The 26,006-nt window shown below is 40.1% G+C and overlaps 2 protein-coding genes across 7 annotated transcripts in view; one reads left to right on the top strand and one right to left on the bottom strand.

Moving 5' to 3' along the window:
* The window catches only part of runx2a (RUNX family transcription factor 2a), a 47,555-nt gene extending 33,656 nt beyond the window's left edge, over positions 1-13,899 (bottom strand). Inside the window, exons 1-2 of the mRNA XM_029258357.1 lie at positions 13,778-13,899; positions 13,463-13,587 (exon numbers count right to left, since the gene is read on the bottom strand). Of these exons, the coding sequence (XP_029114190.1) occupies positions 13,463-13,520 (58 nt within the window). The 5' untranslated portion in view covers positions 13,521-13,587; positions 13,778-13,899. The remainder of the gene's footprint in view (positions 1-13,462; positions 13,588-13,777) is intronic.
* The window catches only part of supt3h (SPT3 homolog, SAGA and STAGA complex component), an 86,777-nt gene that overhangs the window by 8,183 nt on the left and 52,588 nt on the right, over positions 1-26,006 (top strand). The gene's annotated exons all lie outside the window — the stretch shown is intronic.

Here is a 26,006-nt window from a genome sequence, read left to right as displayed (position 1 = left end):
TATATGCCCCTTAAAAAATGCTACCGTTTTCCCCTTCTTCCTTTTTAAATGGTCTAATTGGAAATCTGTCTTCAATCATTGTCTTTACGTTGCTGATGATCAGGTTTAGCAGTTCATTAGTGCTTCTTTGCTTCACTGCTGTGCTGATCTAGATTTTGAAAAAAGAGAAAAACAAGATGGTATTTCATCTGTCGCTCTGCTTTTATCTCCGTGTGCATCGACGTGAATGAAACCAGGGATTGACAAATGTATCATATCCTTGGAAGTAATTCATACATCATCCAGCATGATTTAGAATGTTGTCACAGGACTTTGTCAGGCTGACAGAATTCAATATTCTGTTTGTAGTTTAGTTTGTGCCTGTTCTTGAGCAGTCAAAGGCTAAAATGTATGTATGAAAAAATGGCTTGAAACCTAAGAGTGCAGCTGTTCCTATTCAGGGAGGTGCCAGTGATTGCCTTTGTCAGCCATGTATGAAATTACTGAAAGCTGTCAGGTATTTTAGTATTTTTTGGCCGCTCGCAGTGTCGCATGGAGAATAAACAGCAAGTTAAACGGCCGAGACGCGCCAGGGCCGCGCTGAAGAGAGGCACAGACACAAGCCATTTGATACGTTTGTTTAAGAATGGGCTCTGCATTCGAATCAGTTCCCCAAATCTCCCGATATGTAATATTCAAATAAGTTCGGGAAAGTGCTTACTTTGGAAAGGGAGACGCTGGACTCCACACATAAGGTGCTAAAGATAATACAGACACTTGGAGAAGGCCAGCATTCCACTCTACACTTTTCCTTCCTCAGTGAGTTTCGACTAGCCTACATCCTTTCCCTGAACTGCTTGTCCAATTGAACAATATTTATAGTACATCTGTAAGACAAGGAACTCTCTAGAAATGAGGACTGTCAAGGATTATTTATGACGCAAGTTAAAGTAATATCATATTTATGGATGGTTGAATTTGCCAGTTTTCCCTCTTCTCCCCCCCCCCCCCCCTGCTGTTTTTAGGTCCTTTAGGTAAGATGTCGGAGATGGAAATGGTAAGTGCAAAAAAATGCATATCCAGTGAAAAGATTTTGAATAATCCAGATTTATTTAATGTTGATGTTTTTAAGTTATTCATGACAAAATATTGTGCGAAATAGGAGAACATGAAAAATTTCTTTCTGAAATAACAGTTTTTGTTTGTGTGTGGTGCTAACTGAATTGGGTCAGTTCTTGAACATTTGAGTTGATCAGACTCAACCACCACTTGCTCAGACATTTACTGTAATTCTGTGGTTTGGTGTCATTTTACTCTTTAGTGCACAAAGTATTGCATGAAGGTCTGAATAGATATTTAAGATGCAGTAAATATCAGACGTGCATTAGTTGTGCAGTTTTTAATTATGAGGCTTTGATAATGAGCATGAAATGATAAACATTGGACTGAGGAAACTACTAACAAAGTGTGGGGGGGAGTAAAATAAATTTAAATAAATATATGTATATATAAACTTAAACTATATAAAACAATTTTTCTCTTATTCACCACGATTATCATTATTATTATCATTATAGCTTTTCTGCAAAGTGAAAGACTGTGCACTATGTGTAGTTCAGGGTAAGTAACTTCCAAGACTTGAAACCAAGTCCTTCAGATTGCAAGGCAAATATTACAAATATTGAAGCCTTTGAATCAATCAAAAACTTGCAGTGTAATGCATACAATCACCTTCTTGCCTTGCGTTTCGTTCAAAGTCCTTTGCAGTTGTCAGTTAAATAAATGATGCTTTCGGAGTGCTGCAGTCTTTTTGCGTGTAAATGACATGCCTGGTGTCCAGGACTTGCCGGTGCAGCACCGATGTAGTGCCTCCACAGCAGCAGCTGTATGGGGAGCATCGCACTGGTTGCATGCGTGTGGTGCTGATATCATCAGTGCCTCAGCACAGGCAGCAGGCTGTATTACTTCCTCTTTATCTGCATAGCATTTGGCAAATTCTCACGGAAAACAGCCGATCTGCTTTTCTCATGTGACAAAATTGGCAGCAAAGATCTTAGAAGACTTTGTGTGCGAACTTTAGCTATATTTATTTGAGGCCCAGCATTAATGCTGTGGTGTGTGAGCGTGTGAGTCCACACAATGTTCACACACTCATTTTTGTGGCCGAAAATTACCCACATTCCCCCCCCCCCCCCCCCCCCCCTTTTGTCTTTTGAAAATTTTCATTGAGAAAGTCTTTAAATTGGAGTGCTTTGGACTCAATTAAAGAAGTCGGCCCACTTTTATAAGAACCTTTAAAACATAGATGTGAATGTACAGCATTATATACCACACACAGTGATTGAATCCCAGAAGCAAAGTTTGGAGTTGTTTCATGTTTTGTCATAACCAAACTTGTTTAATATCATACTACTGTGAAAATATTATTGATAATTCTTTGTCCTGTAAGATAAGTAATAAGACTGCAGTAGTTTGTTCTGGAGAGGGAAAGAAATGTTGCATAATGCTGAAGTTATTTTTGAATGCATAATTTAGGGTATAAATGTGAAACAAAACAAATAGTAAGAAAAATGTTAATTGTATGCTTAAATTGCAGATGGTGTAAAACTGAGGTAAAATCAACTGAATTCCGTTTATTTATTTCATCTTAAGAAACGGCTCCGTCCTTTAAGGGTATTCACTTTTTTTATGTGTCTTTTGGCAGATGAGTATACTTTTTCAGCATTTTTGTCTGTTGACCTGCGGTATGGTCCCGAATTCGAGACCCTTTCATTACCAAATTCTCTCTCACTAGGGGGTTTAAAGATACGCATATAAATGGCATTTTATAAAGACTTTGTGTCATTTGTAATTGCAGTGTAATTATGGCAATATATTTTTCTATATGCATTGCTTTGTTATGACTGGCTTCTAGCTGCCTGTGATTCACAGAAAAGGGTGCTGAGCACAGCGGCCCTAACGCTTTTCATCTTATCACAGCCGAAACCGTGATGATGACAAAACGGCTTAAAGGCTGAAGGTATTGAAGTGTGGCCAGGAGTTACACTCCTGACACCATCTGCATGTGACAGTGATAATGCCACTGAAAGTACATTTTAAAGCAGTGAAAAAAGGCTGTTTGCTAGATGAATAAGATTAAAATATTCTTTTAAACAAAAAAGTGCGATTTCAAAATCATTAAAGTTAGCCATAAAAATAAATGGTTATGATTTTGTTGGTCCTCAAATGGTTTAATTATGACTGGAACATGTTCTAATAACTTTTTTCTTAATTTCACTTTTAACAGGTGACATTTTAAAACTTTATTATTTATCCAAACTTTTAAATGAACTCTACAGTTTGTCTTGATAATCTGTGTTTAGTCATTTGTGCCTAAATTACCTTGATCTTTCTTCTTTTGAGAATCATCCAGAAAATTCATATACTTATATTTAGTTACCAACTTAGAGAAATTTTTTTTTTCTTTACATTTTAACAGAAGTAATATAACTTCCATGGAGTCTAAATGTGCTCATAAATAATGTATGATGTATTATTATGTTGTATTTATATCTATTTTTTAAGTTTCATTCTTCCCCCTCTGATTACCCATTTGAAAGAAGAAACTTTTCCCTATACCTTTGTGCAATTCCTGTCTGCCTGTCTCCTTTTGTGCATTGTGAAATTAACCGTGATTGAATGAGTTTAAGTCATAGCTCATGGACAATAATCCTCAATGATGAAGGCTAAGCAGAGTGTGGAGATCATCTAGGGCTTCACCGCACGGGTGCTCTCTTAGAGTGCAGAGTTACAGTCTTCGTAGACTCTTTTCCTGAGAGCCCCCTGAATGTTTTTGTAGGGTTCTGTTGAGAGTCAAATTGGAAACAAACAGCAATAATGAGCCGGCTCTCGGACGCTCTGGTTAACCAGACTGTAATTTGGAGCCTGAAAAGAATGTCTCGTCGCTATTGAGTATTTGTTTACCAGAAACTTAAACTATAGCATTTCTGCTGAAACTGCATGGCAAAAAAAAAAAAAAAAAAGGAGGCTGCTTAACCCGCAGTGGTCCTTGATGAAACGGTAGAGGATGCTAATGTTCACCGAAGATGTTGAAGGTGAGGAACTTTCAACCGTATCACTTTTAACTATGTTTAATCACAACATAACAATGGCAAAATGTAAGTGAAAACATCAATAATGCATCATATGTCTTGCATCTTACATATATGTCTTGCATCTTTAAAGGGATGGCACAGGTATGAAGTGTCGAAACAGAATCCAGGTACAGGGCTTCTATTTATAGAGAATGGGCTTTTCAGCAGAAGGCTCTGTCTCATTAGAACACGAAACACAGGGTTCATCTTTTCAGTAAGCACTTTGTACGGTATACTTAAAGATGAGGTGTCTGTCATATGTTGTGCAAAGGTAACTTCATCCTGTTGGAACTTGTTTGGAAAAATTAAAAAGACTTGCTGTGAAGTTTGTGCATCATTTACGTCTTGCATTGCTTCCACACATCTTGCCTTCAGCATACATATCAGACATATCACTAAAAGTCTGTTGTTTATTATATGTGGTGAACTATGTTATTTTTTGAAAGCTTATTGTTGAATAGGTGTTAACAGCAAAGACCTATATTTTCCACCCCCCCCCCCCCAGTAGTTAATGCATTTGGTTTTTTTCTTTGCCTGTTTTTGTTTCTCCGTTTCCTTTTCTCAATCATTTAATATTCTTTCATTTGTTATAAAATCATGTTTATTAATAAGGGCTGCTGCAAAGATGGATGAAAGCAAAGAGGCAGCCCTGGCCTTGTTGTGTTGACTATTTGTCAGCAAAACGGCAACCACTGCGAGTGTCCTCGAAACCCTCAGTGCTCACAAAGCGTCGCCTCCTCGTTTCCATCCAACTTACTGTTTCTCTTTGTAAATAGCTCAAAGATCACAATTCCACATGAGTTTATGAAACAATGAATCTGTGCTTTCATTTAGTTTTCACTGAAGAGCCCCTGCATTGTTTCCCAATTCTTCTGCTTTTGAAAAATGCCTTACTTTTCAAAACCTTGACACATTTAAAGCAAACAGGGATAGTGGAGATTTAATAGGTACTATTGTTTCCTTTGGGACCTGTCCCTTATTAATTTTGCAACAATTTTGCGTTTTAACTCAATGAACTGTATTCATGTTTCCTGCAGTATTCTGGATACAGGGCCACATTAAGAGTTTTATTGTTGAGATAATGAAACGGCTTTGATTTATCGATAGTAATTTAAACCCTTGCGCCCATGCTGGAAACCAGAAGTGTAGTTGAATGTTTAACTGTGGTGTAATATTTTAATTTTTAAAGGTTAGTTTCATTGTCTTGTGTCATTTTTCAGGACAATGTAGCATCTCAGTAGAAAACGTAATTTCTTTGTCTTTTGGAAAATACCCAAGAGCAGTGTCTCTTCCAGTAGCTTCGAGACATTCGAACCACTGACATCTGTCATAAAAAATGCAGATGTCTGAAACCTTGTCCATATCCTATTTTATGTGTGTGTCAGCAGGATCCTAGCAACAGTCACACTGTTATCTGTCATAATTTTTGCAGTTGAATTCGTCGTGTTCGTCAGTGTTGTTGAGATACAATTTGCAAAATTCATAAATCTCATATGAAAAGAAATGCATTTATTTCTTGTTAAACTACAGTTCGCGTTAACAAATTATATCCGTTTAGTGAATATGATGTAGAAATATTAATTCGTAACTCTGAAGTCAGTGAATTAAGGCTTTATGGTATAGAGAAGTTTGAACAAGTACTGCTCAGAACAACCCGGTCACTTTAACCAGGTAACTGAAACAATTAACTGAGTGATTCTAGGCATTCTGTATAAGCAGGAAGACAGTGCAGTCCTGCATCTTGTTGAAATGTTATTTTCACTGTGATGTTCAGGGTCATATCCAATTTAAGTTTACCTTACCCGGTGGCGCAGCGGGTTTGGCCAGGGCCTGCTCTCTGGTGGGTCTGGGGTTCGAGTCCTGTTTGGGGTGCCTTATGATGGCCTGGCATCCTGTCCTGGGTGTGTCCCCTCCCCTTCCAGCCTTGTGCCGTGTTGCCAGGTTAGGCTCTGGCTTGCCTTGACCCCACTTGGGACAAGCGGTTTCAGACTGTGCGTGTGTGTTTACCCTACAGTGTTTACTTGATAGGTGTAAATTATTGGTGTATTTGCCTGGGTAGAACTCCTCTCTGCTGTTGTATTTGGGCACTTGTGCCTCATCTGAAACCGAGAGATTAACAGACAAGAGAATCTGTTCCCAGAAGAGGGAGTTTCTATTGCTCTGAGGAGATAATGGGACCCTGTATTGCTTTCTGGCTTGTTCTGGCCAAAAGCTATTTCCCCGGCAGAAGGAAAGCTGTGGAAACGCACTTCATTTCACAAATCATGGTACCTTATCACTGCACATGCTTGCATTTTTTCCCTTGTCCCTTTTGATTTTAATATTCGGTTTTATTCTTATGGATAACATTTGTGTGTGAGAATGCATACATGTTGGCATTTTTCTCCCTTAGATTTACAATATGTCATTATTTAGAGTTGTTCTAAAAAGTATAAAGTTTAATAAATTGATCTTGTTGAATGGAAAATATTCCTTCGTATCTGGGACCCCACTGTAATAGCCGTGAGCTATTTCTTATGAAACTGTATTTCCTGAGACTCAGGCATTCACACACACACACACACACACACACATTTTCTGAACCGCTTGTCCCATATGGGGTCACGGGGAACCGGAGCCTACCCGGTAACACAGGGCGTAAGGCCAGAGGGGGAGGGGACACACCCAGGACGGGACGCCAGTCCGTCACAAGGCACCCCAAGCAGGACTCGAACCCCAGACCCACCGGAGAGCAGGACTGTGGTTCAACCCACTGCGCCACCGCACCCCCTACACTCAGGCATTCATTTTTTCCTATTCTTGAGGTCACATGTTGTTAAGCGTATCTCTCAAACTCATGCTACAGTGCTTGTCTTAATTCACCCTATAGAGGACATTGATAATAAATGACAAATGATACCCCTTGTTTGAGAGAGAATCTCTGCCACCTTGGGTGTATTAGGCCCTCAGCCTTGTTTTTTTTGTGCACAGTCATCTTTGGGGTCATGTTACTGTGAAAGGTTTAGAACGGTGTTTCGTCTCAGGCCAACATTTCCCTAGTTTGCTCAGGTTTGCCGTATGTGATGCAGAGCATCAGTGTCTCACTCCCAATGGTTACCGCACACGATGAGTCACGCCTTTTTGTGTTTGTGTGTAAGGTGACCGAGCGACAAGGTGATTCACAGGTATCCTTTAGGTCTTGTAACAAGTCTTAGAAGAGTAATGTTGCTGCTCACTTCCTCTCCTGGGAACCCTCATCAGTCGCTCTCCAGTTCCCTTATTCACGTGTATTGCTTGCGCCTGGGGGCCAGAAGTAAAGCGCTCGGCCGACCAAATGACACACTGTCTGGTCTTTACAGAAAATCAATTCTTTATGAGATCTTGTGTGTGTGTTATTTTTTTAAATTATTTTTCATTGGGGAAAAAAAAATGAAAAGCACGTGACAGTAAACAAATTCTGATAAGGTAATCTGTTCCCAGCATGCCTGCGATGGCTTCTTAAGGCCTGATTAAATGGAAAATGAAAAGCTTAACAGGGACCGAAATTCAAATCACAGCACAGTTGTCCCATAACTTTCCTGCACATTATTACAGGAGATTTGGTTATTGGGTTTATGGCTGGGCTTCGACACTCAGCATTATTCCATGTCAACCAGGGTTAGCTTCGGTAATCTTCCCAGACGTCCTTTAGTTGGTTATCTTTCTTCGTAAACGCTGTGTTGTTAATGGCTATATCTGTGTTCAAGATATCACAGGCGTGAGGGAAAGGGGGATCTTGCCAGTTGCTAGGGCAGCAGCAGAAGCATCATTTTTGAATGGAAGGTGCTTCTGTTCATTCCTCACATTTTTACATTCAGCTTTCTCTTGGTGTATGTTCCTAAGTGTGTCATACTGTAAATATTTTCCTGACACGTAACAGGAATATCCAAAATTCCTGCGAAATTTAGAACCATAAGAGTCAAGTATTTGGCTGCCTTCGCCTTCTGGGCTGAACAGGTAGCGCCTTGTCTGCTGCTGTGGTTTGGGGTTGGTCTGTTCCGGAGCCAAAATAGCTGGCTGAACCCGGACCCCCCGGTGCAGTCGTGGATGGTGTGCCTTGATTGCCAATCTTGGGTGTTTGGACATTCCTGAGGCTTGCCTTGATGCCAGACTGCTGGCTGGACTTCCTCACAATGTTAAACACGGGGTTCCTTCAGTTTATTATAAGCACCGGCCCTGATGATAGGTTTATCTTTTTATTTTTTTATTTTTTTTTTTAATAAATTAAAGCTGAGGTGGGTGGAGTAACCACCCTCTTTTCTTGAATTCCAGCAAAAGGAAATAGATAGTTTTTCGACTATTTTTGAAACTATTCAGAAGATCCATTCTTTCTCCACTGGGGATCTGTGTTAATCTCTGTATTTAAGGCAGAAGCTTGAGTTAACATTTAACAAATCCAAGTTAGCGGCTGACGTCTGTCAGACCAAACCCCTTGTGCAACTACCATGTGTGTCTGAAGCTGTGTGAATAAAATGTTAAAATGCTTTTATTGCACCCTCATACGTTTAGTAAATTTACAGCATTAACTTGTTAAAAATTGTAAGCGTTTCCTTGCTGCACAGAAATGTTATACAGTCTGATTTATACATTCTCAGCCCTTTCAACTTTGGTGGCAATATCAGTTTTATCAATATTTATGAATTCATTTACAGTGTTAGTAAATTGCTTAGCGTACAAACCTTTTATTTACTAATTTGCATAGTTGGGTACTATTTACTGTATTAATTCAGGGTAAGTATGTTGCTCAAGATTACTACAGTAGGAATTCAAACCTGGGTGCTTTGAATGCAAGGTGACAGTTCTAACCATGACGCCACCTGCTGCTCCTCGTTTTATATGCTGCTGCGGTAGTTCTACATACAATTCATTGTTATTTGCAGTTATGTTTGTCAGACGCTTTTGTCTTTTTTGAATTGTATCCTTCTTTGGAGTCAATCAGCCCCGAGTTCTGTATTACAAACGAAGCCTTTTTCAACATGTATCGTGTGACAGCTGAAACAGAAGTGGGCGAGTGGTCCCCATCCCTCGGGCTCCGGGTTTTGCTGGCCACAGGATGGTACCAGTTTAGCACCGGCTTTCTTCAATTCGTTACATCTCGCACATCGAGACGTCATTTAAAAAGACAAGTAAAGCAGTGGTGATTTGCAAAGTGAAAGTGACTAATTTAGTTGATGTTTTGTGGGTTTCCATGTCACCCGTCGCTTTGTTTACCGTTTCCCAGCCTTACTGTTTTGTTTGGATATTGATAAGAGTGTTTGACTGTTTAAGAAGTGCACTCTGTATTGCCTTGAGACATTCACGCTCCTGTTTGTTGAAGAAAGTTTCCGAAATTGTCTCTTGTGCAGTTATTAGACTCATCACAACTACTGTTCCACCAAAGTGGAATTTGTTTTTATTTTTGATGTCGCTGAAAAGATCAGTTTCACTCCTTTTTGTGAAAAAGGGAGGGGATAGCTGGGCAGTTACAGAAGCTAGCTGATCTTTAAAAAAAAAAAAAAAGAAAGTTTTTATCATTTAAATATTGAACTTATATTGTTTTAACATGTATTCCTAAGCTTATGAAGAAACCACAGTTATTTTGTTTTTATTGTCCTTTTCTTTTTTGTACGACAAGAAGTAGAAGGAACCAAAGGGGGGAGAAAGGTTCCTTAATTTCCTTTTGGGTCATAGTAACACCACAACAATAACCGTAAGATGTCTGATTACAGCATAGTACATTGTCAGATACCATCTCTAGCTAAACACAATTAAGTTCCTTTCACTTCACATTAAACTTTATCTGCATGAAAATAAATAAATGTGGATCTTTGCTGCTCTAATTATTTGATGCGATGGAAGGAAGGCAGGAAAATTTATGAAATAACTGCCCTCCAACTGAAAAATGACTTTTTTTTTCATAACTTGCATCTTACTATCAAAAATGGTCTCTTCTATGTCTGTCACTGTCTTTCCCTGTAAGAGGTGTAAAGAACAGTAAAAAACCCACTGTCAGTATTAAGTATTGATAATGAATTTAATCTGCTGTCTAGTATACAGTGAGTACCATTGGGGTAGTAATACTTTTTCTGGTTCTCTCCATTCAGTGGCAGTGGGCTGATAAATAAAACTATATACATCTTTATGCTAAAACAAATGAGCAGAACAGACCCTGAAAATGAGCACGCGCATAGCTGTTGCATTGAAGAGCGTTGCTGGTATGAGAAGTAACTGATTTATGCAGTGTGCACTTTATTAGAAATGGTATACCGCTTTAATTTTGTGTCATCCCTTAGAGACGTCCCAATTTAGTTTAGCGTATATATTTCTAAATTGATAATCTTAATACATGGCTATATTATGTCACTGCTATGGGTGAGAAAGTTGTAGTTTTTTTTTTTTTTATTATTATTATTATTATTATTATTATAAATAAATAAAAAAAAAAAAAAAAAAAGGCTACCGTGATGTTAATAGTTGGCCTTCTGATGGGTGAAAGAAATTGCATTGACCGTCCAGGTAAATGAAACATGAGTGTCTTTGCAGGCTGGAGTCATTAGCGCTGATTGAAATAACTGAAGAAAGGATGCAATAAAGAGGTATAAAGGATGTGAGAATGGCGGTTCATTTGTATGAGCGTTCAAGTCTGGTCTAATCAAGCAGCACGGGAGTTCCAGCTGTTGCCTGTAGACACGAGGCATCCGAAAATGTGCAAGATGAAAGGATGTGAGGCCGGACACCCCCCTCCCCAAACTCCGCTCAGCCGAAACGTGCCGTTTCTTATGTCTCACCTGATTTGCACTTTTATTGCTTTATGTGTGATTAACCTCCGGCCTCGAGTCTATGGCGTGGACCCCTTCGAGTGTCCCACTCGCTCCCCCCCCCCACAACCTGCCTGCCCAGGTTCGGCTTCAATCGTTGATTTAGCGTTTTTTTTCCATACCGAGTCCAAGTTGTGATAACAAATTAAGGGAATTAACCCACATTATTCAGGCCCCTCGGACCACCAGCGTTAGAAATGAGAAGCACATGGACTTCTGAGCGAGGGAGCGAGTTTGTAATTGATTAGCGATGGTTCGGGATCGCGGGTACTGTTTGTAGAACATCTGTATTCTTCTCGCAAAAGGGTTCAGATGTTACGAGCCTTTCCCCCAGGCAGAGGCATCTCAGGACTTATCTATTATCGGCTTGTGTTCTCTCTCTGTCTTCCATCCGCTGAAACACTCTGAAGTGTGATTAAAAAAACGGTATGGCTGGCCTAACATCCCGTTTCTGAGACGAGCGTGATTTTTCTTCATCGGGTTATCTATTGCAGCACACATTCTTTAAACGTGGTTTTGTTTTGCACATATTTTTAAAACTGATTTATTGCTACATTCCCAGATCTTAACAATGGATAGTTTGCACGTGTTAAAGAACACAGTGTGGTCAGTAAATGTGAAATGTTGGATTTTTCTAAGGGGAAATAATGCCCTTCATGGTTAATTCTGCAAAAACTTGTAATTAAAGAAATATATTCCATTATTATCAAGAAGGTATTATCTGTTCTCATTTCAGTGAATTCCTAGTAGACCTGTTTTTTTGAGAGATTAATTGAAATTATGGTCAGAATTTTGTTCTTATATTTGGGTTTAAAAGAGGTATTTCTAGTTTTATATAGTAACATAGAAATTGTTCAGCTAGAAAATATTACCTGATTTCATAACATCAGATCCAAAATTTTGACAGTGTTCAGAATTCTGTTCTTACTTTTGAGTTTTAAATTCATTTCTAATTTTGTGCATAAATTCAAATTGTTTATGCAGCTCGTAATTTCAGAATCATATTGCACGTATGTGATGTTGAGAAGATTTGCAGTGAGCTTTTAAGTATCTTCTGTTTTTTTATCAGAAGGAATTGCTGAGGGAAAGGTTGCAGGAGGTGTCAGCTGTTTTGCTGTGCTGGAGTTTATGCGTATCACAGCTCTGACAGCAACGATGGCAAAGCCAAGCAGCCAATTAAAGAGTGTGGACTGAGTGGGAGATGTGGGTTTTGCCCACGCCGGCCTACCCTGCGCGCAGCCTAGCTGTCCCGGCCCGACGCAACCGCAGAGACAAAGACCCGCATAGATGAAGGACGCAATTGTAAGAATGCTGTAAGTGCAATCTCTGATTTATGTGCTTTGTCTGTGAGCGCTTCTTCTCCAAATAGCACATTGCAAAATAGTGTTTCAACGAGGCCGACGGAGAGCTCGAATCCTTAATTATGTGGTAAACCCACTGTGGGGAATACATCACCCTTTTTAATTTTTACATTTATTTAGTTGTTGGTTTTATCACTTAAGAATTTTGATGCTTTCCGAATAATTTGAAATTGCCATGTTATGCCGTAATGTGTTGTCTTAATAAAGGCATTTTGTTTTGCTCAACGTTGAGTTGGCATGGCCTCGCGCCCATCCTGCCCTGCTTGTGTTTGTAGTTCACGTTTCACGCTGCCTTGGACTCGGGCGACCCTCGTTCGTATTCTGCTCCTGCTCCAGTACCCTTGATCGAGGTTCTTACCCTGAACCGATACACTAAAATTTAACTCTGCTCTATAAATGGGGGAAGTCATTGTAAATCGCTTAACGTTGTAAGTTGCTTTCATCAGCTTAATGAATAAATGGTAAATGTTAGCTGTTTTGAAAATGCAGGTTAATAACGTGCTGCCGGTGTATGAGGTGTGCTTCCCAGATGTAGAGCACGTTTGAAAGTGGCAGCGTGGATCCGGAGCAGCTTAGAAACAAGCTCCCCGAGAAGGTGCCCACGTGCGTTAAAGCTGTGCTCGGGTTAAGGTCAGTTCCCTCAAGTGGCCAGAGCCACTGCACGACAGCTGTACCCTGACATCGGGTTCAACCTGCAGCTTACAGGACCCTAAAGGACCCTACCGGAGTGTAACCCACAGTTCCAACATGAAAAATCAAACAAGTGATTGCATTCCTTCAGCACTGCTTTCTTTCTGTTCTCCTCGCACATCTTGTTTCAATGTAAGTTCGCGGATTGAAAACGGACCGAATGTTTATTCTCACAAAATCTCTCCTGCTCACTTTTCATCGTTCTACAAATGTGGGTTTAAGTTGAACAAACATGTCATCTTTCTAGTACGTCCGCATTCATAAACACACAGCACTGTGCTTTTCTTTTTCTTTCTTTTCCCCCCTTCTTTTCTTTTTTTTTTTTTTTTAAAGCAGCTTTTATTTTTGTGCTCTGTGCATAGACATGCTGCACACTTTCAAAACTGTTGCTCGACTTGAGCAGATGCACAAAAGTCACAGAAACGATGGCAAGCCTAGGGTGAATTGTCTAGCGTTGAAATAAGTGATTTTGAAGTGCACTTACCCCAGAAAAAGTTCTGCTGACAGGGAGCCACCGAACTGAACAGGCTGTTTGATGCCATAGCCTCTCTTGAATGTTCTTCCCAATATTCTCGTCCTTTGGATTTTGACAACCCCTCAAGCTCTATACTGTGAAGGCAGACCATATTCAAGAGAAGAAGAATTAAAGAGTGTTCACGAAGCGCAAGCCATGTATTTCACACATCCAGAAGAAAGCAGCAGGGCTGCTGCATAGGTCTGTAAGCACTTATATGGGATGTACTGGTGTTTGCAGGATAGACGGGGTGTATTTAGTCGCGTGTGGTTAGAAAGTACTTACGGACTTGTTCGGTCTCTGAGGCTGGAGTTGACCTGCACGGATTAACCATTGACACGCCGGCGCTCTCCCTCCTGTCGTCGCGGCAGAAAACCTTTTGCACCGCACTTGTGGTTCTGTGGTTGTTTGTGGGGAGAATGAAAGGTTTCGCGCAATCCAAAAAACGCATTAGCTTTAAAACGCTCCCTTTCTTCCCCCCCTTTTCCACGTGCTGTCACTGGAGAGGCCGGGTCATGTGCTCATGACATCAGAGTACAGGAGCCCGAGTGGGCTGGCCTCCCCGGCCGTCTCCCCATCCCCGGGACCGCGTGGGGCCCTCTTCCTGGCACCCGCGGGGGGGAGCGCATCTTTGTAGTTCTTGTGAGTCATGAAGAGGGGTGTGCAAATGAAAGAAACCTCAATCTCATTCACAGTCTAAGCAGATGGAAAGCAGGGCTTTTTATTCTCTCTTTTTTTTTTTTTTGTTGTGTTTTTTTGTGGGGGGGGGGGTGCTTTCTGATGCTGCCTTTAGGCCATCTTGGTTTAACCGGCGTGTTGCCGTATCGTTGGGATTTGCGGATGCCACCCGTGCCCATTCAACACCCTCAACGGTGCCGACGGGTGGCGTGGGCCTCCTCTGTGTTTGCTGGACACGTGTTCCTTTTTACCCGTTTCCCTGCCTTTGTACCATGCTTCCATTGCATGTCATCGTGGGGATGCTGCTCCACCGGCCACCCTACCACGGTCTGCATGATACACATACCCGACTCCTGTGGAAGACGACGACGCCACAGACGCGCGCATATGGCACTTGCATTCGCGTGTGGCTGTCGCGGAGCTACCTTCTGTTGCCTTTTGCCCCCGCTGTGTTTCATTTACGGAGTGGGAATCAGAAGCTGTGATTCATCAGTCTGTTTCACACACCACAAAGAGCCTCTTATTTGGCAACGGGGCCGTTGTGGCCTGTGACCTTTTCCCTTAGTCGTTTGCGCTGCCCATGTCAAAATATGTATCAGCGTATGACAGCCTTTAATTGAGGACATTCATTTTTCTCTGTAGCTGAAATTCAAACGCAGGATGGATTTTCAGTCATTTGTGAGCTTGGTTTCCAAACGTAGCTGTAAAACACAACGTTATACCACCTGAGTACTTGCTGGTGTTTCACAAAAATATATTTGTGTTTTCAGTGCGAATGAATAATGGCAACAATTACATTTGAATCCCTGTCTTGAGAATTGAAGAGGAAATATCATGACAGCGTACACTGCACCACAAACCCTTTATAATAATTATAGTTTAATTTTGTACGGCTTTCAGCGTCTTGTTGAAGGCTCATCGGTCCTTTCCGAGTCCACATTGAGGGTGTTGTCAATTTGGGCTAATAAGTAAACCCATATGTCTGCTTGACAGCCGTCCTGTGAGTTTTACACATGGAGAAACTCTACGGGTTTATGTCTAAGTTCTGTCCTCACCGATCGCGCATAAACGTCATTTTTGCTTTGCGGGGCCTTTCGTTACTGCTATTACTGTCCAAGAGTTCTGAACTATTAAGGTGTTTTAATAGACAGCTCTGCTAATACAAACAAGAAAAGGATATTTTATGGTAATCTTTACATTTCCTGAAAACCCTTACAGGTAATTGTGAATATTTTTGACTGATTAAAACATTTGCAACAGGGAGAATCTGCCTTAGTTAAACAAGGGATGTAGTGTATAATGGCAAGTTAGACATACACTGTTTGCTTTTCTTCCTTTCTGCATTTTTCTTACATTGTGTTGGATTCATATTTCTACTGATGGATGAGGAGGGACTTTAAAAAAAAAAAAGTAAATTTGGGAACCCACTTGGTATTTCTGCAGTCATAGCACAATTCCTGTAGTATATTTAAAATGCACGTAGAGCAGCAAAAGCATATTTGTACTTAAGATGGACTTTGGGTTACGGGTTTGCAACATGATGAAAGGTTTTAACATATTTTCAAGAGGCACAGTAATTTAGATCCAAACAGTATAAATTGAAAGTAAAATGTAAAGTATACAATTATCTTAAATTTTCGTATTGAGTTTATTTATTAAAAAAAAAATCTCCAATAAAAAGATTCCCACATCTTGCGCTTATGAATTAGAAGTAGAACTTGCTGTCTAAATTAAATGCTGCTCTCCTTTTCAAAAAAGACTGAAGTGTGATTTTCTTTTCTAATTTGAAACATATATGTTTAAGTTTAGATTTAATTTGAGAAAGAAAATCAAATGCATATGTTTTCATTCAGATTTTTTCAGTATACCGCAGAGTACTTGCTGTTTTTTTTTTAATTTTTTTTATTTTTTTATTTTTTATTTTTAAGACCCTTCACCATTTCCTCAAGGCTTTTCTGTTTTTACCCTTTTTTTCTTTTTGAAATAGAGATGGATATAAAATCATGGAAACTTCAGCTCAAGTGGCTATGGAGGATGTGGCCGTTCTATTACAGGAACATTTTCAGCCACAGTTCAGCGTTCAGTGAACTGGCACTTCATAAAGTGAATTGTAATCATATATTCAAGAAAAAAAAAGTGTCAAATACAAGGTTACTTAGCACCTCCACATACAAGGTATTTTCACATGAAAGTGTGCTATATGCATATGCTTGCGTTCAGTCTGTACGGATGAACCTGGGTGTTATTTTTTTCCCCCATCATCACATAATCACCTATCTCAGCCCTTATCACTATATATGTCTCTTTAGGGAAAAACCTTGTTGAATGATAATGTCGTGTAAGTAATGTTCTGTTATACATAACCAAAAAGTAAAATCAAAACTCAACCATGAATTTTTCCCGGAGAGCTCATTCCCAGTTCCACGGAAAGGTGCTGCTGAATATATACATATATGAAAAATATTTCTAAATATATATTTCACAGCCAGACTTTCATTCAGTTTGCTGTCATCGTAGCTATGGTGGCGGTTCGAGAGCCTGCTTCCTGACGGCAAGGAACATGAGACATTCCCTCGTTGTGCACCTCGGTGGTCCGGTTGCCAGGACCCTGGGCGTGGTGAGCTTGACAGGTGATACGTGCCCACTGCGGACTGGCACGAGTGCTCTGGCCTCTGCCAGCAGAGGACCACACAGACTTTCAGACTACATTACACCTAATTACATGATGATGATGATGATGATGATATTTTTTTCCCTTATAGCCACCAATTTAGCTCTCCTTTATAATCCCATACATGGCAAAAAGAAGAAAATTAATGAATTCCTGCCACCACCTTTGACAAAAAAAAAAAAATGGAATATTTGGAATATTATTTTAGATTTTGGTTTTGTAATGTGACATTAACATAACCGTCTCTACGTCATGAGATTTCTCCGGAATATGAAAATACACAGAGCGAAATATACATGTTCTTTCAATTCTCTTTTGGAACAGTGTTTTCTCCGTCTGTAACAAATATACTATAGACATTGAATCATCTTCAGTTGAGCATGTACGATCATTTATTTTCCATAATTTACCATTGCGGAAAAGATAACATATAAAGAACTCCTCAAATAATGGACAACTGTATTTGTACATCTACACAGTAGATACCGTATGCCGTCATATTAAGTTACAGATACATAAATTACTACTTGCCTGAAATTTCCAAGTTTACTTTCTTGCAGAACACTGAATTAGTTTGTATGGTTTGGAAAGAAAGTCAGTTATTAAAGGCCTATATATTTTAGTGCAGATTTAATTTTCTTGTACTTAAAAAGGCTTAGCAGTATAAATGACATCATGATATTGATATTTTATATCCAGCACACAGTAACATAAAGCTAATATACCATGTATGGATTTTTTAGGAAGACTGATACAGGGGTGTATGCAAAGATTTTTATATTGTGGGTACATAGATTGTTTACCATGGAATTATTTAAATTAAAATATATTCTTTCCTTTTACCGTCATTCAGTAAGCCTACCTTTTTTTCTTCTTTTCTATCCAGGAATGACTCCCAGTTTCTTTCTTGTGGTGTTGAAACTGTTTTTGCAGCTTTTTTTGGAGTCACAGTTTTGTAGAAAAATAATACTTATTCTATAGGATCAGGGGGAATATTTAATACCAGGTGGCATCCTTACAAGGCAAATACCATTTATAAATAGCTTTTGAAAAGCTGAGATTTCATCAAACTGCAAAATGGGCAAATGGGATTATTGGACAAAGTCGTATTGACATTATTTTGTTAAATATGATGTTTCAGTTTGGTAGCTGACCATTGGAAATAAAAGTGATTTCTTTTTCCTTTCCATTTAATAAAGGTCACCTCCAGGGTAAACAGGCTTCTGCCTACACCAGTGCTGAAACACCAAGGGGATACATGTGTGTCTGTGTGACAGTTCTCAAGGCTTTGGTCAGAAATTTGTTTTACTTGCTGCTTGAAATTGTGGGGGTTTGGTGGGGGGTGGGCTCCCAGATGAGTATCTGTTTGCCGGCCATGTAATTTTGTGTCTGAACAAAAAGGGTTTTTCTGTGGGTTTAGCTTCTTAGACCATAAAAAAATTATATATATGAAAATAAATAATATACTGTATAAAAAAAATTCAAATTTTCGGGGGGTGTGGTGGCGCGGCAAGTTCAGCTGGTGCCCGCTGTGTAGCGGGTCTGGGGTTCAAGCCCTGCTTGGGGTGCCTTGTGGCAAACTTGGATCCCATCCAGGGTGTCTTCCCTCCCGCCTCGGCCTTGCGTCTTGTGTTGCCGGGTTAGGCTCCGACTTGCTGCGACCCCACTCAGGACAAGCGGTTGTTGCCCATGGATGGATTAAAATTGTCATGTACAATTCTCATTTGGCCAAATCTGAACATTTGAATTTATTATTAGTATTAATATTCGCAGACACCTATCAAATGGAGCTGGTTGCTACTAGCTTGACTATTTTGACAATAGAAGTTCCACACGGTTCCTTAACCGCAATGCCACCTGTTGCTGCTAAGCTTCTGTTTGAGAATGTAACACCTGTGGAGTGCGGCACGTGATGAGCCTGCTCAGCAGAAAGCCACAGAGTCGTCTCCCAAGCGTTTGAATGTGCCTGTCGTTTGAGCGGGGCCTCCGCTGGTTTGGCTCGTGCCACACAACATCCCCAAAATGGCAATTAACCGAGAGCAGCCTGTCATTTTGTGACCTTTATCGCATGCTTTGTGTTTTTTTTTTTTTTTTTTCCCCCCCTTCTTTTCTCTTCCCCTTTTTTGGCAGCATGCTTCAGGATGGCTGTGACTCACTGCTGGCTGTTTACGGTGCTGTACTAAACACATGGCTGTAGATGTGCAGCGTGTCACAAAATCACATGATAGCAGCTTTTGTACCAGAATAAAAAAAAAAACAGTCATTACTCTAAAGACTAAAGCATCTGCCGTTGTACAGCACATGCAAGAAACAGCACCGGTTATTGTGCGTGGTGTCCGTGATCTCTCTGATTCACTTCTTAATCACAGTACACAGCATATAATTCATAAATCAGTTAGTAATCGGAGCCTGAAAGTGCCGGAGTACAATATTGCCATTGTGCTGCTCAGAAATGGAGTTGAGCATTGTAAGAACTCCTCATCTGTGATGAGCGCTGGCAGCCTTCGTGAAAAACACGCCATTGTGAAGCAGAGAGCAACCTTTCCCTGCGAACAATGGGGGGACAACCGCGACTTTGTCGGACACAGTTTGCACTGTTTTTTTGGAAGGCTTTTCATGTCAGTTTACTGGCACACTCGAATGATTTTTTTTCCTTTTTTTTTTTTTTTTATTATTAATAAAAAAAAAAAAATAGCCGTAGCTATCAGGGTCACTTGTCTTGTGATGTTTGTGGTACAGTAAAACTGGCCAATAAACTTTTAGTTTTACCAGTGTTTAAAAATAGGTGTTTTTCTTAATGCCCCCGTCCTTCAAAGCTTTGCATGTTTATTGGACATAAAGGAAAATGCTATACTTTGTGAGTTTTTGTATGTTCTTTCTGCAGATGGTTGGCACCACAAAAATGGCCGAGTTGTAGCGAGCTGCATGTTTGTTATTGGCTCAGTGAAAGATCCTCGCTCGTATCGGAAATATTCCTGAATTGGTGCATACCTCATATATGACCAGGCTTCCAATCTGTCTAATCTGTGCAGTTCTTGCTTAATGCAGCGGGTGGCGTAGTGGTTATTGGTTATTGCTTCTTGCCCGTGTGCAAATCCCACAACTGCTGAAGTACCCTTTGAGTACAGATCTTACCCTGAACTGATATGGTAAAAAATTACACAGCTCTACTAATGGATAAATTGCTGTAAGTGGCATAACATTAAACTGTAGAGAAAAGCATCAGGTAAATAAACAAGTATGTATGAAATTGCAGTGATTTACCCATTTATGCAGCGGGGGTTTTTTTGGGTAGTTTTTTTTTTTTTTTTTAAAAGCTCTTCTGGGTACGTGTGTTGCTCAACTGTACTGGCACAGTAGGTGGGATTTCCACCAGAATCATTTGATTACAAGGCAGTGATAATATTTCATTTTCCTAATCTGTAATGGACAGGGTATTAACATACTGTCACCATTTGAGAGGATGTTATAAAGAGATGTGAAGTGAAGCTTAATTGTAATAACTCAACTCTTAATGTATGAAGGTAGGACTTTCCATGGAAAAGATATTGGCAGATTTCTAGACTTTTTGGAAGTTTGTCAAATCAACATATATATTTTTGGCATGCTTTTTTTTCCCCTCCCAAATGGTTATGTACCAAAGACAATGAAAATCAGTTTAGTTGACTGCATGTTCCTGTTACATTATATAGTGTATATTTGTTTTTAGACAAGGTGGCCAGTTTGCCTTGCAGATATACTGTTGCAGTTGGTTTCCACTTTTTTCCTCTTCACCTTACCCCTTTTTTTTTTTACCCAACCAGGTAGACATGTGAAGAATGGGGAATGTAGGTGAAATGAACGGAGTGGAATCGTGTCAGCAAGAATCAGGAATGAAAAGATGTTCACAGTTGTGTTTTCACTATTCTTGTGTTTTCAGCTACTTAGGCATTACAAGCTGTTTGACATCAACCTACTATTTGTGTTTTTTCAAATAGGTTCTTCCAGCAATTTCTTTAAATTGCACAGATTATTTTGAAAGATCCATGGTTTAGTTTGTTTCCTAACTTCCATTTTGTTAACAGTGCACTTGATGTTTGTAAGGTTGCCGCAAACAGTGTTTGATGTCGTGTCGGCAGCATTCCGGGGTCTTTTCGTGGCTTAGTTGTGGTTATGCAGATTTTCAGAATGAAAAGACACAATGCAAATAAAATTGACCTAAGACATATTTCAGACATTGCTTTTTTTGTTATTAATTCAATAATTTGCTTTGGTTTGGGCTAAAATGCGGACTATGGTTTATGTGCTTAATTATGTGGAAGATTTGAGAATTACGGGCAAAAGATTTTAAAAGTGATTGAGTTTTGCTGTGCTGAAAGCACTGTAACATTTTCCATGTTACACAACACCAGTCCCTTCTGTTTAATGCTTTAATAATTTGACTGACTGGCATTAATTACTAAATTAAATGTTTTTGTCGTTTTGGAACTTCGGCAGACACAAACAAAGTCGTACATTTATAATTCTCTAGTTATTTTAGTAATAATCTTTTCATTACTGTGTGCATTTTAAACCTTGTGTTGCAAAATACCAGTGGTTACCCAAAGAAAAATTTTATGAGACATGTTGATATTTTCTTTTGGTGCAAAAATATCAGTATGCTAATATTGATCCACGTTAGGTTATAATTACTAGGCTGGGATGTATTTCAGCAAATAACAAACAAGGCAGAGAACACACAGAGGATCATGGAGGTTTTAGTCATTGGAGAGGTGAAGAGCGGGTGATGGTGGCGGTCTGGCAGGGATACACGGAAGGTCACTCTTGGAGAAACGCAGCTTGCAGAGACTGGAATAAACACCAAGATCTGCGAATGTGACTGTACAGAAATGCTGAATGCAAACGTGCAGAAAAGTGTCATTAACACAACAGTGAGAAGAAATCTCATATGTGTGTAAAGAGCTGAAAGAGGAGAACGTTACAAGTGTGGAATTCTGCGGGGTCCTACTGAGTGGACACGTACGTTGACAGTCTCTCTCTGTTTGATCGGTTGCGGAGCTGAGACTTTGGAACCCTCAACAGTTAACATCCTCAAGGAGATCGATGCCTGGGGAGAAAATCTGAATTTAGTCTCATTGCTTCAAGAAAATAAGATACAGCTAAAAATATTTGCTGCTTTCAAATATGTCTATTTTTTAACAAATTCCATATTTACAAACCGCCCCCATGTTTGCTATGCTCAGGCTATTTTTAATTCTCTCCAGCCAAATGTTGTGTCTCTGAAATGGTATTTGAGGGCTGTTTTGCCAGCTCTGCCTCAAGGACACTTAATAGAGCAACAAGTAGACGAAGGCAAATGTCAGCAATATACAGAAAATGTGCAGTCCTTTATGGACATGGGTGCAGAGTTATTGGGGGGAGGGGGTCCTGACCTCACTGTCAGGATTCAGGTAAGAGTGGAGACTTACCCTGCTGACCACCTCAGCGCTCTGTCTAACAGTGTCACATGTCAGGCACTTGTCAACATGTTGTGGAAGTGATCATGAAAAAGTACCATAAATGCTTAAATACAGTATGACAATAAAGATCCAGTAGGTGGCATAGTGGTAGAGCTGCCCCCTTTGGAGGTTGTAGGTTCTAGTCCCAACTCTGGGTATAGTACCCTTGAGCAAGGTAATAGCAATGAATTGCTTCAGTGAGAAGTAACCAGCTGTTTAAATGGGTAAATCACAGTAAGTCACTTTGGAGATGATTGTCCTCTAAACAAATAGTGCAACATCCATGCAGTTAATCATAAATTGAAAAGTTTTTTTTAAAACTGCCCCAATAAAGAAACGTGCATTGTTTGGAGCCCTTTTTTCGTTTTCTTTTCTGAAGAGATTTCTGTCTTGTCAGTGAAAATCTGAGATTGCTCAAACTGCACAAGTATATACTTAAAGTATTTTACTGCATTTTTTCCATATAGTACACTTTCCAGTTCATTTATTTTATTTTATTCTGCAGAGACCGGTTGCTCCATTATGTATTTGAGTTTGTGTCCTCTCATGCACGTCTGCTTACGGCGTTCCATCACTGGCCTCCTGTTGTAATCAGGGCCCTGCATTTGCACGTGCTGGCTTTCAGAAAGCGCATGCTTGGATGCAATTTAGGGTCTTTCAGCAGTCTGGCAGTACTTGGAGGTTTTGGCACATTGTCAGTGTTTTCAGAAGGAGCCTTCACTCGCTCCAGCTCAACGCATTGCGGGCCAGAAGAAAACGCTCGCTGTTAATAAAAGCAAATAGTGGCTTTGCAACTGCTGGAGAACTAAAAACGATCTAACAGCCTCCTGGCTCCTGATGTTTTGCTTTGAACTGCAAAGACGCAGCAAGTTATTTTAGATGAATTTGCAAGTATACGGTGTGCGTGTGTGCGCGTCCTCTTAATGTGCAATTATCAGAACTGGTCCGTCTATACCGATCCCAACGAGTATAGAGGCTTGTAGAGTCACTTTTAAAGCTTTATTTTTCTTTGAGCCAAGCAGAATTTTCTCAATGGATATTCTGCAACCTCCCTATGCTTTTGGGATAGGCTCTGGGCAGTCGTGACCCTGCACTGGGCAGTTACTAATAATACATGGATGAATGGATGTTCTGGGAGGTCGTGCCTACAAAAATATGATGGGACAAACCTTATGATGATGATGTGTCTAAAGCTGTTCATGCCATTTGCCTATTGTGAAATTCAAGTTTGTATACTGTGAACTTTGTTGCTTTGGAGGAAAGCATCTGCTTTCTTACTAAATAAAAAATTTACATGCTGTATGATGTAGAGGAAACATTACTCTTGGTATCTGTAAACATGCATGCGCAGAAAAACTGATGGGGTGGCGGCATGTCATCTTGTTTAACAGTTTGCACTCGCCCTCAGTTTAGAATAATCGATTGACCCGAACAGCATAGCTTTTGGAAATTTGTGCGAACATGAGGGGAATGGGTTCTGTGGTAGGTAACGGGGGTCGCACTTGAATCCCTTAAGCTCTGGAGCCGTGAGACGAGAGATTTACCTGCTTGGAGGCCCTGCGCCACCTTTAACCAAACCCATTTTGGACATGACGGCAGCGGCCGATGTCGATGGAGATACAGATCATAAGGAAAGGTAACAAGCAGTAACGTACGAAAGATCCGCGGTAAGTACTAGTGTTTTTGGCTGCTGGCCCAAGCTGCAGCTAAATATTGCTATTAAGTATTTGCCTTGTTTGGAAAAAATGTACTGCTGTATTGGTGTTGGAATAGTTTAAGACATTTTAGTGGCAGCGGCCGTGGGCCAGTTCTGGGGAGTTTTTTGTACCTAATGCTCCAAATCCGGTGGTCCATTATAGGGACCGGGGGACAGAACCTCTGGGAATATTTCAAAGAGCTGGCAGCGAGAAAATGCATAAGTCACGTCTTTATGATTTCCAATAAAATGAAATGAAACACATAAATGTGTCTTTTAAGTTTAAAGGGAAGGCTGGTAGAAGAATACAAGGTTTAAGTTCAAGTTGAGGATGATTAGAAGTATATTCATTTATGCAGCATTCAAATTATGTCACTCATAGATAAGATTGTACTTTACGTCCTGATTATCCTATGTTGTTGATGTCATCTAGGCCATTTTATTTTCGCAAACTAAAAATAACAAATGTATTGGGTGTATGAATGCTAAGATGGGTGTCTTATCCCAATATGAAGGGTGGATTTGTATCGTAGGCCTTGTCCATTGGTGTTTATGTCCGCAGGCTCTTTAAATAATTGCTGTGAAAATATAAGTGACTTGTGGATGTGCTTTGACTTTAGACTGATACAGAAGCAGAGGTGAGGAGGGGGGGGGGAAGCCTTGCATGATTATTACTAGTTAGGATTTCAAAGAAGGGAAATATATACAAGCTGTAATTCATTAGAGTCGGGTGATATTTATACGGCATTTTGAGCAGAGGACTAAATGAAGATGCGGTTGGGAGGATAAAAGTTAAAGCTAGTTGTGTGTGGTGTAATCATTGTAACTGTATCACTTAATGATGTGTTTTTTTGGAGCTGTGCAGTTACTTTGGCCAAAATTGATTTAGCAGAGCAAAGTTATACAAACAGTTTCAGTTTTAAAGCATCAAACGTAGTGTTAGCATAAAACATTAATGTAATTAAATTTACTTGGTGGTTTCCACTTTTGTTCTCAAGCCATTGGCAGGAAAATCAATGCCATATATTAATGTGATTGCAGTCACGTTTTTGATACTGTGCATAAATGGATTTATAAACATCCGCATTTGGGGAAAAGTGGTGCTTTGACATTGTATGGTAGTTGTTCATTTTTTTCCTTATATTTACCCATTTCTACAGCACGGTGTTTGTAGTTTGTCAATCGGGGTCCGTACCTTTATGAAGGGTATGACAGCAGGACGAGGGATTCGAACCTGGGTCCTTTAACTTAACTGCAAAAGACATGAACAGGAGCCAGTGACCCAAACCACTATGCCACCTGCTGGCCCATTTGCCGATCACTCCGTAAAAGGGGTTGTGAAAATGCTCGTTTCATCTCGGAAGCTAGGCCGGGATCCAGTAAAATATTGAATAATTTTCCTTTTCCATTTGTGTAGCATGTTTCGTTGCTTATTTCAAGTTTCACACAAGAGCACCATCAGTTACCTTTATTGCCGTTAAAGTGTGTAAAGTCGCTCCGATCCGTAAACGTCTTTGGGGTTCAGAGCATTCCTTGAGGAAACGCTGCATTTCTGCTGATAGATAGGAACACAGAAGTGCATATAGACATCTAGGATCATCGGGTAAGCTTGGTAATGCATGGGAGCAGGGGAAAAAAAAAAGTGCTGGAAAAAATAAGAAGCAAATGTTTGATCAGAGTTACGGCCTTGTGGCGGCGATCCTTACCAGAGGCCTCTCCTCTTCGGGAGCTCAGCACTCATTTAGGCGAAATCATCCACGTCTTCGCCCTTATTTCTGCTCATGCTATCAGTTGCGAGATATATTAGCTGTTTCATTCCTAAAAAGTACGGATTTGCGAACATGTTTTGTCATGCGGCACGTTGATGAAGTGCAGATTTGCAGGGATATGTGCGTTTCCCGCTGGGATTCCCCTGTCCTGTGGTCTCTTTATGTTTCATGTGCCGTGAAGAGCTACTGCGCACATCTCCCAACACACAATTCCATCGCTGAT

The sequence above is a fragment of the Scleropages formosus genome, chromosome 15, assembly GCF_900964775.1.
Source record: "Scleropages formosus chromosome 15, fSclFor1.1, whole genome shotgun sequence".
Classification (NCBI taxonomy): domain Eukaryota; kingdom Metazoa; phylum Chordata; class Actinopteri; order Osteoglossiformes; family Osteoglossidae; genus Scleropages; species Scleropages formosus.
The sequence above is the reverse complement of the archived record's forward strand: the minus strand, read 5'-3'. Positions and strand labels throughout refer to the sequence as shown.